Source organism: Cherax quadricarinatus, chromosome 25 (assembly GCF_038502225.1).
Source record: "Cherax quadricarinatus isolate ZL_2023a chromosome 25, ASM3850222v1, whole genome shotgun sequence".
Lineage (NCBI taxonomy): Eukaryota > Metazoa > Arthropoda > Malacostraca > Decapoda > Parastacidae > Cherax > Cherax quadricarinatus.
Window position 1 is genome coordinate 11,154,223 of NC_091316.1, and position 15,000 is coordinate 11,169,222.

General features: G+C 44.0%; 1 protein-coding gene across 36 annotated transcripts in view; it reads left to right on the top strand.

The window, feature by feature from the left end:
• LOC128689952 (uncharacterized) overlaps positions 1-15,000 on the top strand; it is a 1,227,005-nt gene that overhangs the window by 1,116,340 nt on the left and 95,665 nt on the right. For all 36 annotated transcript variants that reach the window (XM_070088626.1, XM_070088623.1, XM_070088625.1 and 33 more), the window contains one exon: positions 3,216-7,313. In XM_070088626.1, the coding sequence (XP_069944727.1) occupies positions 3,216-7,313 (4,098 nt within the window). The remainder of the gene's footprint in view (positions 1-3,215; positions 7,314-15,000) is intronic.

A 15,000-nucleotide genomic window follows, 5' to 3' on the forward strand; every position in this document is an offset into this window, starting at 1 on the left:
ATATATATATATATATATATATATATATATATATATATATATATATATATATATATATATATATATATATATATATATATATATATATTTCTCTTAGTGATGTGGTAGTTTCTTAAAGAGCGAGTATCCAGTTTAGTACATTCGTATTCACTGCATTGTTTTTGTGATCTTTATTTACAGAATATTAGAATTTATTCCAGTGTTTGATTTATTTTATTATCTCGTGTCCTGTGTAAAATCTCTGTAGAGCCAACACAGACAAAAAATATTTGTGTAATGCTCACACCTGTCGATGTGTTAATATGCAATATCACTGTTGCCATGCCCCTGGGAACCATCACTATGCTCTGCACTCCCACTATTGCCTTCTGGGGGGAAAACACCTTGGGCATGTTTTTTTTAAGGGGGGAAGGGGTTATTGGCCGCATGTGTGATGTGATCCACCTTTGAGGATGCATGTCAGCCACTGAATCACCTCTGGGGTGCATGACATGTTTGGTGTTTCATCTCTGGGGTCCATGCATGCCTTCATAATGCACCTGCACCTTTTCTTGGGGAGCATATTCTCACACTTGGATGTCAGATCTAGGGGTAAATGCCCAGTTTTGTCCTGCGTCTCCAGAGAGAGTCATGAGAGTCTGTTCATGCCTGGAGGTATAACTCAAGGTGGGTATATTCTAAAGAGAGGGGGGGGAAGAGGGGGGAACAAGAGAGTACATAATACCGCAGGAGTACACTTTAATTTAGGCATATATTAGCTAGGGATATTTCCCTGCATTATGAGAGCACACAGCCTTAAATACAGCTTGCAGGTTACACTCTGGCCGAGGTAAGTGCCAGGTGAATCTCCATCAACACTCGTAAATGTGCATTACGAGTTCAGAGGTATGTTTTGGCTCGGAGGGAAATAACCTCTTGTGTGCAGTTCTGTAATATAATTTTAGGGCTACACCTTTAGGAGTTTCACATCTACCTAGGGTTATTTTTTATAAAAGATCATTGGCATAACAAGCACAGCTCTACATTCTAGTCTAGGAGTTAAACTTTTAAGGCTTCATTTCCAAGGCTCCGCCTCCAGGTACACGTCCAAGAGTACTTTCTCAGGTACACACACACATAAGGTACTCTTAACATCAACTACTTACGTCTGTGGTCACCTTTTTTTATAATCTTTGTGGCTATTTTGGTGGTGGTAATTTTTTTTAGTGTGTGGATGTGTTTGTGGATGTGTGTGTGGATTGTGTGTGTGTGTGTGGATTGTGTTTGTGTGTGGATTGTTTGTGTGTGGATTGTGTTTGTGTGTGGATGTGTGTGTGTGGATGTGTGTATGTGTGTGGATGTGTGTATGTGTGTGTGTGGATGTGTGTATGTGTGTGGGGATGTGTGTATGTGTGTGTGGATATGTGTGTGTGTGGATGTGTGTGTGGATGTGTGTGTGGATTTGTGTGTGTGGATTTGTGTGTGTGGATTTGTGTGTGTGGATTTGTGTGTGTGGATTTGTGTGTGTGGATTTGTGTGTGTGGATTTGTGTGTGGATTTGTGTGTGTGGATTTGTGTGTGTGGATGTGTGTGTGTGTGGATGTGTGTGTGTGTGGATGTGTGTGTGTGGATGTGTGTGTGTGTGTGTGTGTGTGTGTGTGTGTGTGAGTATTTTTGGATATTCCTCAATCATTAAAATACGTAGATTTAAGTTTAATAATGTTGCTTGCAGGATATTTCAACTTGATAACATGTTGATATTAATCCCTCTGCATGCTGGTAGAATTTCAGAATATTGTTTTAAACTGTATTTCCTTTATTAGTAGTAGTTAATGTAGAAATCAATCGTGTATATTTTCTGTTAGCACAGTAGTTACCCCTCACATCACGCTCATCCGCGCCCCCCCCCCCCGTACACTCCCACTTACCCTTGGGAAGTCTAACCAAATACCCACCCACTATCCCAAGAATATCTACCCACACATCCACCCACTACCCCACGAATATCTACCCACACAGTATCACACCCTTCTGCCCAGATCCCTTACAACACCCGCACCTACGTCATCAGTATCATCCTACACCTATTATCAGTATGTTCCCACACCTGTTACTTGCATCATTCTGTGCCTGTAGTATTAATATCCTTGACCTGTATTACCAGTATCTTACACCTGTATATATTATCCTTCAACTGTATTATTAGTATCATCCTTCCCTGTGTTTATCATCAGTATCATCAAACACCCGTCCTCATCATCCGTACTGGCTATCCTCCATAAGTTTACATGCATCACAGCCCATCAACTCATTTTATATTTCGGCATCATTAACACTGCTGTGTCATCTGCACCATCCTCTTACGCTGGTGAAGGGCTCTTGATCTAAGGACAGGGAACTGTCCTCCCCTTCCCTGGGTCAAACCTGATTGCATCCCATACCTCAGGCGCTGTATGACCATTACCGGTTTAGCGATTCCCATAATAATAAAAATAATCAGGCAGTCCTTGATGAATCTGTCAATTCCTCAACATCTCTTCAAGATTCCCCCCCCCCTCCTTTTTTTTTATTTTATCGTAGTTCTATCGGCCCTCTATCGTCTTGAGCCCAGGAGCACAAATTGCATTACTACCTCACCATTTCTTCTTCCATCAACTCTTTTCATCTTTACATACTCCCAGCTTAACAATCTGCCTCCACTCTAGCTCCCTTGTACATCTTCGCTCAAGCTAGTTCCCAATAATCCTCCCTTGTACAGCCTCCTTCAAGCTAGCTCCCAGCACTTCCCTCTTTGGTACTACCTCTTTCACCTGAGCTTCTTGCACCCCTTCCCATGTACAGTCTTTTCCACACTCTCCTTGCACTGCCTTCCACTCCTGCCCCTGTCTCACCCAAAAGCATGCACTCGTCAATTCAGCGAAAGAAATTGCCAGGCTGAGACATCTGTACATACACACACACGCCAGCAGAAATATTGTCACCTGCACCAGGCTAAAGTATTATTTGTGCACGGAGAAGTATCACAGTGATGCACCCTGAGGAATGCCCCGTAGAAGCTTCCATCCACAGTTCTAACGAGCATAAGTACTACAGCACAAGTCTGCTAGTTTTTCTCTGGTGGTCAGCTTCGGGTCCAAGGAGCACAGCATCGTAGAAGATTTGCCCACTCGAGGGGCTCATTGCACAATAATGAAAGATTATCGACTTGTTCCTACCTCATGCCGCCCTTCTTGCAGACGATTACTACGTGGTATACTCAGATCTTGACCTGGGTCTACACCACCCATCTCTCTCGGACCTGACTCCTTCCTGTGGCGTGACCAGAACCATGTCGCCGCCGCCAAAGCCCCCAATGCCCACCTTCGGGGAAAGAAAGAGGACAGCCCCGTCAAAGGTAGTATTGGCACCATCGCCTCCTCGTCGAATTTCTTCGAAGTGGCATCCATCTCTTATAAAAAGTAACAAAGACCAGCCACCAGTCCCATCAGCACGTTCTGCATCTGCAGAGAGAGTGCGTGAGACTCGTGCCCTCTATTCTTCATGGCACCGCGAGAAAGTAGCACGCTCTAGGGAGAAGATCGGCACCTCTCCTGCAAGGAACAGCTCCTTGGGACGCTCACTTTCAGCTGCAAAACAGACTCAGGAAGCCAGGGAGAATTTTCTCAAGGGACGCCGCACTGTTTCAGAGTCACGGTTCACCATTGAGGACCGAGAGAACTCTCCCCCTCGACGCTCTGCATCATCTCCCAAATCTGCTTCCCCCACTAGACAGTCTGAGATACGTGAGAAATTGCAATACAGATCCTCCCAAAGAGATAGACTTGGTGACAAAAGCTGGGCGAGCAAACATGATGTTCAGGACCACACACCTGTTCAAACTCGAGGCCACAACAGGTCACTTAGCGCTGATTCGACGAGGAAATGGTCAAACACTTCGACAGAAAGTGGTCGCTGCAGTGTTATGCGCCACACAGTCAGTAGCATGAACAAAATCAAGCGACCATCACTCCATCATAACCAGACAGATAACATTTGTCCTGAGCTTCGTAGCAGTAGTGCTGAGAGCAACTGCAGAAGGATGCGAAGTGGCTATATCTCTCCTGAACCACAGATATCCAGTCGAAAATCGCCCGTTGGCCGGAAAGATAGCCGCTATAGGGGATCGCCATACTCTGATGTCTCTATTGAAGTTTCCGATGATAAAAAATTGAAACAGAGTGAGAGTTTCGATACAACGCAGAGTAATGAGACTGGCTACTCCAGCATGCTTGATCTTTCTACCTCCCCAACACCAGAGAAGAAGGCTCACGAAGATCGTGAGCGTCGAACAAGAAAGAAGTCAGAGCCACAGCAGCGACCTCACTCCGTCCCGGTTCGTCGTACCCGTATCTCGACCTCTTTCCACGAGCAACGGAGCAAGTGGGAGGCTTTGACCCGAGGAGAGATTGTAAGTGGCCGCCAGTCACGCAGTCCTTCACGATGTACTTCGCCTCTGCGTTCCTTGCAGTTGGTCCGACAGGTGAGTAGCAGTTTCAAGGACATTCCAGTGGAGGTTTGGTCTGCCGGGACACGACGCAGCAAGAGTCTTGATGTGCTCACACCTTCGCCTCACTCTCATCCTAATCGTTACCGTCAGTACATTTTAGAGCTGAGAAATGCTGCACCCCGTAATGCTCGAATCTCTCAACTTCGGCGTCTGTTTACATCTCTTGATAGAGTCCATCGCCTTGAGCGATCTGTGAGCAGTGTAGAGCTCTCAGCTGCCCAGAATCGTGCTTATGAAATTATAGACTTTGAAACATGGAAGGGTATGAGGGAGAAAGAGCGAAAGGCCCTTGAATATAGTGTTTTGCTCAAGGAGCTTAATGTTGCACAAAAAGAACGCGAGTTCTTGTACAAAGTGACACCAGACACGAAATGGTCTGGGGACTGCAGGTTACGAGGACGCGACATTAGTGTTCCGGAGCTCTGCGAGAAATTTGATACTACTTCTGACAATACCTCAGAAATTACGCAGAAGCGACGGCGTGAACTGGAGAACAACAAAGACACATATCGTGGACTGTGGCGAGGATCTTCGGTGCGTGATCTCTCGCAAATGTACCAGAGTTCTGAGCGTCATCGTAGCAGTAGGCGTGGCTCTAGTCTGAGTCTTTCACGAGAAGATTCCAGTATGAGAGCCCGTGGCTTGTGGACAAGTCTCAGCCTAGAGCAAGTAAACGCCTTTCGTGACCATCTTACCGAGATCTATGGATCAATGCAGAGTATTCGCTCATGGCGAGAAAGGAAACAAATGAGCAGTGACCGAGCACAAAACAGGAGCCATAGAGAGTTATCCAAATACAGTGTGGATGTGGCAGAGACAGGTCGTGCCATTGCTGACAAACTGCGCACTCTCCATGTTCGTCCTCCATCAGAGTCATCACAGAAGTACCCAGTAAGGCTTGCATCGCCTCCTAGGACCAAGAAAGCTAGTAGTCTCAACCAAGTTGAAGATGAGCGACGCCAGTTATCCAAACAGTTGTCCATTGAGCTTCATGAGAAGGTGCTGGAGCAGAGGTCAGGCCGTAGCCTTGAGACACCCTCAGGAGCGATGAGCAGCTTGCAAGTTCCTGATGTTCCACTCTCCATTAGTCCTGAAAGTCTGTCAAGGTCTTCTCCACGCACCTGCTACTCGCTCGACATTTCTGACTCTTCTGAGCCAAATTCTTTGAATTCAGGTGACCAGTTTCTCCTAGTGGTACAAAAGCCTGGTCGATCTGGTCGGAGCCAAAGTCTTCCACCAGAGCCAGTCAGTGACCCTGAGACTAGTGATTCTGAGGTATCAGTCCGAACGGTCGTCCACAAGGACGTTGCAGGAAAGGTGAAATTCTTTGAGAAGCGAGCGCGTCGCAATTCGAGGTCATCAGAGCGCCAGTCTTCATGTGGTAGTCGTCTGAATATCGATGAAGTTCCTCACTATGCTACTTTACCATCTCGCCTGAAGCAGCAGTCTCAGAGTAAACTGTTATCGCCCAACTATCTGCCGGAAAGATCTGTGTCGTCAGTGAATTTAACTAGTAAGGCCGACGTTGCATCTCAGGCATGGCAAATCTATGACAAGACTAATCCTCTGAGTGGCTCGTCAGTGCAACCTCTTGCCGATACATTTCGTGAAAAAACAGAAGGGGATCCCACCTCACGCTCCCGTTCCTATCTCTACCATGTTAAGACTGGAGACGTAAGCCGTCTGAGGAGCCGCTACGAGAGCCCTGAAGATGCCCGGCGGCGCGCCAAGTCCCTGCCTGATGTGAATGGTCCTCTGTCGCGCGTGACCCCGACAGGAAAGACAGTTATTCGAGGCCAGGAGGCAGGAGATGTGCAATATATAAGAGCTAAATATGAGGCACCAAGACGGTCTCGCAGCCCCGAGCACTGGCAACCTACCCGAGATGAATATTTGCCTAAATCAAAGTTAACGTCAACTCTTCAGTCGCTAGCTGCTCGGTCACCTGCATTCAGCGAGCCCAACACTATTGAAAGGCTAGCTAGACGGGACTCAGTAGAGAAAGCTGTACTGCGACGGGTGTACACTGGAAATGTCGAGGCCTCAGTTGATCGATTAGAAAATAAACGATTTGACTCAGGATCAAGAGTGTCTATCATTGGACAGATGTATACTTCAGCTCCTTCGGTCAATGAGCTAGCAACAATGGCACCTCTGGTTCCCCCTCGGCCGCCACCACCACTGCTTGGTCCTCAGAAGCCTCAGCGTCTTGGTCGCACTAACCCACAGCCTCTCTTGACCTCCACACCCACGCCCTCACCCGGGGATGCCCGCGCCGCACACAAGCAACGAGCTTTGCAAGTGCCTGAGCCAGTGTGTCCACCACCCATCGCTGTCCACCCACCTCCTGGGATGTCTAACACATTTTCACATCTCTCTACCCACTATAACGCTGACGCCCACCGTCCCAAGTCACGCTACATCCCACCTGAGTCCTACGGAACATCCATGCCCAAGTCTTACGGACAAGCCGGCCCTACGTGGACTCAGTCTCTGGAGCGCCCCCACCGTGTGACTCGTGCCATGTCACACACTAGTCCGCCACCATCCTCCCATCAGGGCGCCCACTGCTACACCCTCCGTCACCACCATTCCCGCCCCCAGCAACCACCACCACCACCGCTTCCCAAAAGCTCTTCAGTCGATCATCACACATACTCTCAGCCATATTCCTACACTCAACCTTGCTCCCACACCACACGCCCTCATCACCACCATTCCTACTATCACTCCCACAGTCAAGGGCGGGAGCAGAGCTGCAGCAGCAGCAAGGCCGTCTCCTGGAAAGGTGCTACAGTTATTTATTTCATGGCTTAAGTCTGGAATGTCTGGAATCTTTTTTCCTCCTCTTGGTGACGGATTTTTTTTCCACCGAAGGGTCCTGTTGATTGCCATTTCACAACTGACTCATCCTTTTGCCATTGAAGTACCGGTCTGTAGTACTTTCTTCAGATGTAGTGTTTAAAAAACTCTTTTATTCCCTTCTGTTTTTTTTTTTATCCTCAGAGTACGGGTTTTCCCTGTGTTTGTCTTGTAAAAGAATACCTCTTATACTTAATTGCTCCACCATCTGCATATGGAACTCTAAATCTCTATTTTTTATTTTTGTTGAAACACTAGAATAAGGAAAGTATTCATGTATAATAAAAAAATTGCATGTTAACATCAAGCTTTAAGTTAAGATTATTGTGGATTAAATTTGTTTATGTAAAATATTAACTTTAATCTGTTAATTAAAATTTTCATACAATTGTTTTGCGTTTAATGTGTGTCGGTGGTATATTTTCAACTGCTCTTCCCCTACTCGGCCCCTCTTTACACTCCCACTCAGCCCCCTCCTTACTTCTCCCACTCAGCCCTCTCTTTACTTCTACTTTTTTTTGCTCTACCTTTACTTTCATAGTCCTTACATTCTGTGTCTGGTGCAAGTTTAAACTTAATAGTGCAGTATTGTCATAGCGAGCGCAATCATGTGTCCCTCTTAAATATCTGTGACTTGTATATGCCTCTTAACCTTACCCAGGAATCATGTATGCCTCTATACCTAATCCTTGTCAGTCATATATGCACCTCCTCCATATTCTTGTCAGTCATATATACGCACCTCAACCATATTCTTGTCAGTCATATATACGCACCTTCACTATATTCTTGTCACAGTCGTATACACCTTCGCTGCATTTCTTTCTTCGTCTTCCTTGTCTTCACTTTTTTGTATTTTCTGTGTTCATCTCTTCTCACCGCGGATCAACACACTTACCTCCATGACTTAAACTAATTTATTCCGAATTATGTCCCGTCTTTGCCTTATGCAGCTTTTCTATTCTTTGTCTGGATTTATATCAGGTGTTCTTCACGCTGCTTTGTCCTTTCACCAACTCTGTGTTGATGTTAGGTCAGGTTCGTCGGGAAACAAACCTGTGTTGAAAAAGATAACAGGATAAGGAGGAAGGTTCTTATCTTTCTCCTTCAACCATTATTGAGTTTCTTCAGTTGGTTTTTCTGTCCATTATGCCCTCAGTTACATCTTGTTGCTGTTTGTATCCCCTTCCTTCTCTTCGTTCTCTTTCACCATTGCCTATCCCACCCCCCTTTTTTCCCCATATTGCTCATTTCTTCGTTTGTTCACGACCACCCTTTGTATTCTGCACTTCATTGCATTTTCATTATTTATCTCGTCGCTTTTATTGCCTATAATTTTGTTTCCTTTTTGTATTTTAACCTTCCCACGCCACCTTTTTTTTTATTACCATCTTACCGACATTTGTATCGCCAGTTTGTCACCCCGTCAGTTCTATTCTACCCCCGTAACTCCCACTTTCGCTTTTCTCGCATTTTGTTATGTTAAACGATCTTTCTCACCCCACTTAATGCTCCTCTTTGACATTAATTATTATCACTGTTTCCCCATCATAAATTTCTTCCCTTAGGGACCCCTTATGATTTTTTTTTTACCCTGTATCCCTTCGTCTACTATCCCTTATCTTGCCCCTTTGTTACCCCTTACCGTGTCGTCGTCTCGGCCAGAGCCGGTGGTGGGCCCCCTTCCGTTCCACTCTCTGTATGGGGGTCAACACCAAGCACCTCCCGCACGCCCAGGTAAACATTCTCCTCTGATCAGTCTCTGAGCTCACCTCTTAACGTGGAGGGCCATACTGCAACATGACTGCTCTGGTGTGCAACATATCTGCAACATAGTGGCTCTTGCCTGTAACGTGTCTGGACTGCAAGATGACGGGTCTGGGTTTGCATATGCTAATCTGTTCTGGGACGGCCGGTGAAGGGTGCAGAGTAGTTTGTAGTACATGGTTTGTCCGACTTACGAACGGGTTGAGTATAATATGTTTCGACTTACGAACGAGGTTGTATGAAAACCAGTAGGATAAAGATTGGTTGGTTCACCCATGTTTGTATTGTGATTCGACGGAAGTGAAAACTAACTGGTTCTTCAGTAATTTATTTGTGTAACTAGACGCGTTTGTAAATACGGATGACTTGAGAGAGTTGTAAGGTGGAGACCTAGATGGCATTTGATTGCAGTGTGGCTAGAGTGATTTGTAAATTTAATATTTTGTTTAAGAAAATGTTTATTGTCATGTGCAGCCTTGTTTGTAATATGTCAAAAAAGGGATGGGGTTATGTAGTGTGGCTATTATAGTCTGTAGTGCTGCTCTAGGACGGTATAAAGATCAGTTGAGAAAAACTGATCAGCAATGCTGTTAATGTCTGCCAAGTAGTTATTGTTTTTTTTTTCACTGTTTACGTTATCAGTAATGGCATCACTCTGGTCAGAAATTTAACTAGTATGCATCTACAACGTGGGTTGGATGTTAATTAAATACTGGTGTGACTCTCAAAGAATTTTATAGAATGTGGCCTCTGTTCAAATTGTAAAGTGCTGTGTAAGTCATATTGATACATCAAAATTATACATATATGGCTATATTGAAAGCCTTAGCGAAGTATCGTGGATGGAGATAACATTTTTCTGGGAATGGGAGGTAAGACCTGGTTTTAGGAACGGGAAAACAGTTCCTAATCTTTGCATCAAAGAAGTTTCATCGACATTAAGGTGTCTCTTTGATGGGTAAGTTGCTGCTAGCACTAGCTAGTGTCTGTTAGAATAAAAGAGTGGGACATGTTGCAGACTGTCATCTTGCAGTCGAATGTACATGGTTGCAGGAGACTGGCGGTATTGAGTTGCCACACTGCTATGAATAACATCCCTCGCCTCTACCCTTTAATACCTGATTGGCTAATTTTCATAAACCGTCTCTTAACTCTGCCATTCGTTCGTCTTCCGCATTAACGCCTGTATATACTGCCGGTAATTAACCAGCTTTATCTCTTTCTCTTCCTGCGTTCCTTCTTTTCTTACTCCATTGTTACGTTACTCGTCGTAATTTGCATCGATATCTATTTTTTTTCTCATCAGATACGTTAATTGAAAAACTGTGACGCCAAAAATATTTTCCAGGATATTTTTTTCAGTTTAACACGAGGGTCATGTTAGGTTATGGGAAGCGTGTTTATCCTTGACTCAGTTGTAGCCATTAATGTTAATCAAGTGGAAGCACTAAACCCGTAAACGTCATACAGCGGAAGGGGGTGGGTATAATCAGGTTTGATCCGAGAAGGGTGGAGTAGCTTCAGTTCCCTGGGGCAAAAGCCCTTCACCAGCCTCAAGACGCACCTTGAAGAATCAACCCAGGTCAGTATTAATGAGCTCGTGTGGAAATAAAAAAATTGAATTAAAAATCTGCATGTATGTTTATTTTGTGGATCAGAAGGGCAAGTTGGCCACTCAGAGCAGTACTTATGTCGAAACATTTAGGGTTCTGGAGTCTCACCCTCAAGAGTGATACTGTTCTGCCACAGTTTTGTTATCAGTTAAGTTGTTATAAGTCGTTGGAGCGTCTAATTCTCTCGGGTGAAGACAACCAAGTGTTGCACGTGTTATTCACCAGCTTGAAGGTATTATATACCTTTTGGCTAGTAATACAATACTCAGGTTGATGTGTGTTCTGCCGTCTTTCGTTCATCCGTGAAACTCTGCATTGCATATACGTATGTGAATATTCGGCCGCACAGCACGAGCAAGCTGGTGCTGCGAGATGACAGCACATCAGCAGTGTGCTGCTACCTTACTTTGTCAGTCACAATAAAAACCAAAGCTAGTTTTGTTACTCTGTCATACTTCACACAACGTAGTTATAGTACATCAATTAATGAAATTGCCAGTCTCAGCTGGGAGACTTCTGTCTCAACGAAGAGGAAAACGTTAATTATTTCACCATGGGCTTAGTAGCTTAAAGGATTTTATTCCAGCAGAGCTGGAGTTGCTATCACTGGAAAATACTCTTGTTGCGATGGCTCATCACTCTGGAAATCAATGCGCTGCAGAATGTAGGGAAAGGAAGGAAATACATTGAAGGGGAGGGTAGTTTGGAGGAAGAGAGAATATTCCAGAAAATATGGGAAAGGAGAATATTCCTGCGAGTGTGGGGAAGGAAGGGTATACATGAGAGTAGGGAAAGCTATGATATTCCTGTGAGTGGGGGGGGGGGGGGACGAGAAGGAAGGTTGTCTGGGTAAGAAGGTATTTTGGGAGTGTTGAGAGAGGGTGCGGGGGATGGTAGGGAAATTGCTGTTGTGTAGAGGGACGTACAGGGAGACGTGTAGTATCATGACTGTCTCCTCCCACTCGTCTACAACCTACGTCCCTACAGGGTAAGTTTAGCTTTTTCAGTGAACTTCATGTCTGGTGATAAAGAGTGCGTACACTCAAGATGACGATCATCGTTAAAAAATAAAACCAGTGAAAATAAATATAATTTGGAAATAATATGAGTATTGTTTCGTTATGGGATTTTTTTTTCGATGGTTTAGTCTCATACTCGACAAGGTTTCCTTCACATTATTCTTTAGAGATGGCGTTAAAGAAGAAGAAAAAAACTCATATACCATCTCTCGACTTTTAGATTGCAGGTCCCAAACTTTACACCTCCAAAATCGAGGTCTGGCTAACTGTTATCATTGCAGTTTTTATATATGTATCTGTATTTTTTTTTAAGAAATATAGGGAGGTACCACCTCTAGAACTTTACTGGGGACGTGTGTGTGTGGTATGTATATATATATATATATATATATATCTATATATATATATATATATATGTATATATATATGTATATGTATATATATATATATATATATATGTATATATATGTATATATGTATATGTATATATATGTATATGTATATATATGTATATATGTATATGTATATATATGTATATATGTATATGTATATATATGTATATATGTATATGTATATATATGTATATATGTATATGTATATATATGTATATATGTATATGTATATATATGTATATATGTATATGTATATATATGTATATATGTATATGTATATATATGTATATGTATATATATGTATATATGTATATGTATATATATGTATATATGTATATGTATATATATGTATATATGTATATGTATATGTATATGTGTATATATGTATATGTATATATATGTATATGTATATATATGTATATGTATATATATGTATATGTATATATATGTTTGTATATGTATATATATGTATATGTTTATATATGTATATGTATATGTATATATATGTATATGTATATATATGTATATGTATATATGTATATGTATATATATGTATATGTATATATATATATGTATATGTATATATATATGTATATATATGTATATGTATATATATGTATATGTATATATATATATGTATATATATATTGTCATGTAGGGGGGTAATGATAGAATAGGATATAAGTGGGGGATATGGGAGTAAGGGGATTATGTAGGCAGGGGAGAGGCAGGAGAGGTGGTAGGAGTGAGATGATTAGCGGAGGTAGGTAGGTAATGACAGGTCAGTGGTGACCACCACACGACAACTCATTAACCCCACACTACTCACTAACATATGCCCTGTCCATTCTACACTCATATAAAACATAATAAAATATAATGAAAAGGACAGGGACAGTGAATATTACTATTCTACCTAAACACAGTTTATTATTGTCCTTTGTACAATAATATATTTGGGAACAGGAGAAGCATCATGGGTTTAGATAAATGGGGTGGTACACATAAGCAGTGAGACAGGGAAATACAATCAACTTGACGAAAATGAATATAACTTGCTAATATAGCACAGAGGATAGTTCACTACAGGAACTGAACCACAGGTCCCAAGACCTACACAGCACGAGTACTTAAGCTAAGCCAGTACTCTGCCCAATGCCTCCAACAGTCTCCTCCAGAGACTTCAGTAGCCCCTGAGCTCCTAATCAGCAGCAGCTCCTCCCGAAATGTCTCTGCTCAGAGTTTGCACTCCAGGCCAGAGCTCTGTCTGAATCTTCTGCTCAGGAGCTCTGCACCCTGGGCAGTAGCTCCGCCTGAATCTCTCTACTCAGCTCTTCCTTGGGCTTTTATGGTGGTCCAAGCACCCTCCACAACCACGTGTTGGGCGACCTGACGCTTCCAGGTCTGGAGGGCGTCAAGAACAAAAGACCTCAGACGTGGGCGTGGCTACAGACGCCTGCCAAGGCAAGGTGTGACCATAATTGGTCAAATTAGGCCTCCCAGAGACCTCACAAGCTCCAGCTGACTACATCACATCCCCTTTCTCCCCAATTTAAAAATATCTGAGAATCCAGGACAATTTGTCCTAGTTTATTAGACTATTTTAATCCTAATCCCCAAATCTATTACAATACAAAGACAAAAATTATACACAATACAAATTTATTCAACTACATATTTCAATCTTCTCATCTACCACACAAGGCAGCATAATCAGTACACCTGGCAGCTGGCCAGCATAACAGCCGCTCTCTGGTGCAAAGCCCCTTACCCGTCATTTCTCCTTAAACCTAAATAATATCGGGCTCCAGTGCCTTCCTTCTACTTACTAGAAATGCACTAGCCAATGCCAGTCACCCCCGCACGTTAACCATTGGGCCAAACCTTCTAGGCTTCTGCGTGGAAAACTGTCTAACGGGCTGCATTCTTTCAAGTAACTGCAACTGGACCACTTCACGACCAATAAGGTCGCATTTTCGGCACACTTCACATGCACACTACAACATCTGAAAATCGAGACAGGCCAGGCATCGCAGCTAAGACTCTCCATTATCCTATGCCACTACTAGGATTCACTGGCCTCATAAAACAAGGCGGCCATAATCACTGACTGTATTCAAGGTCACCATTTCACAGGTAACAATGGCCACTTCTGGCAAGTCAGCAGGCTGGGACATTCACACTCTTAATCGTGTCTCTCATGGCTGGCAGGGCATCCCCGCATACCTGTCGTACTGGTCGACCAACAAGGCAGGACACACTCCATACTGCCCTTGGAAAGCAGGCTGGTCCCAGCAGCTGGTCCATCTCTGCGGCTCACGTCCTTCCACATCTCCGAGGATGGCAACTCCTTCATAGTAGATTCTCCTCTCCTGGCACACCAGCCAGAATCCTCACACACCACTGCATCACCGCCATCTCCTCCTCTTGAGCTAGGCAGCATCGCAGCATCACAGCACGGCTGCATCACAGCAGAATACAGCACGGCATCGCAGCACGGTCCCAGCATCACAGCACGGCCGCAGCATCTCAGCATCACCGCACGACCGCAGCATCTCTCAACATCACAGCACGGGCCGCATCACAGCCCGGCCGGCATAGCAGACAGAACACAGCCACAGCATAAATGACGCGATCACAGCAGCCGACATCAGCAGCAGGCTATGGTCAGTTGCTCGAGGTGAGGTGAGGCCACTTCAGGTCATCAATAACAGCAGGTGCGGCCACTCCATCCCTGTGCAACTGGTGGGTAATCATGGTCCGCAGGTAATGGTCACAGAGGCTGGGTGACGGTGACAGACACTCTACTACACTTGGATGAC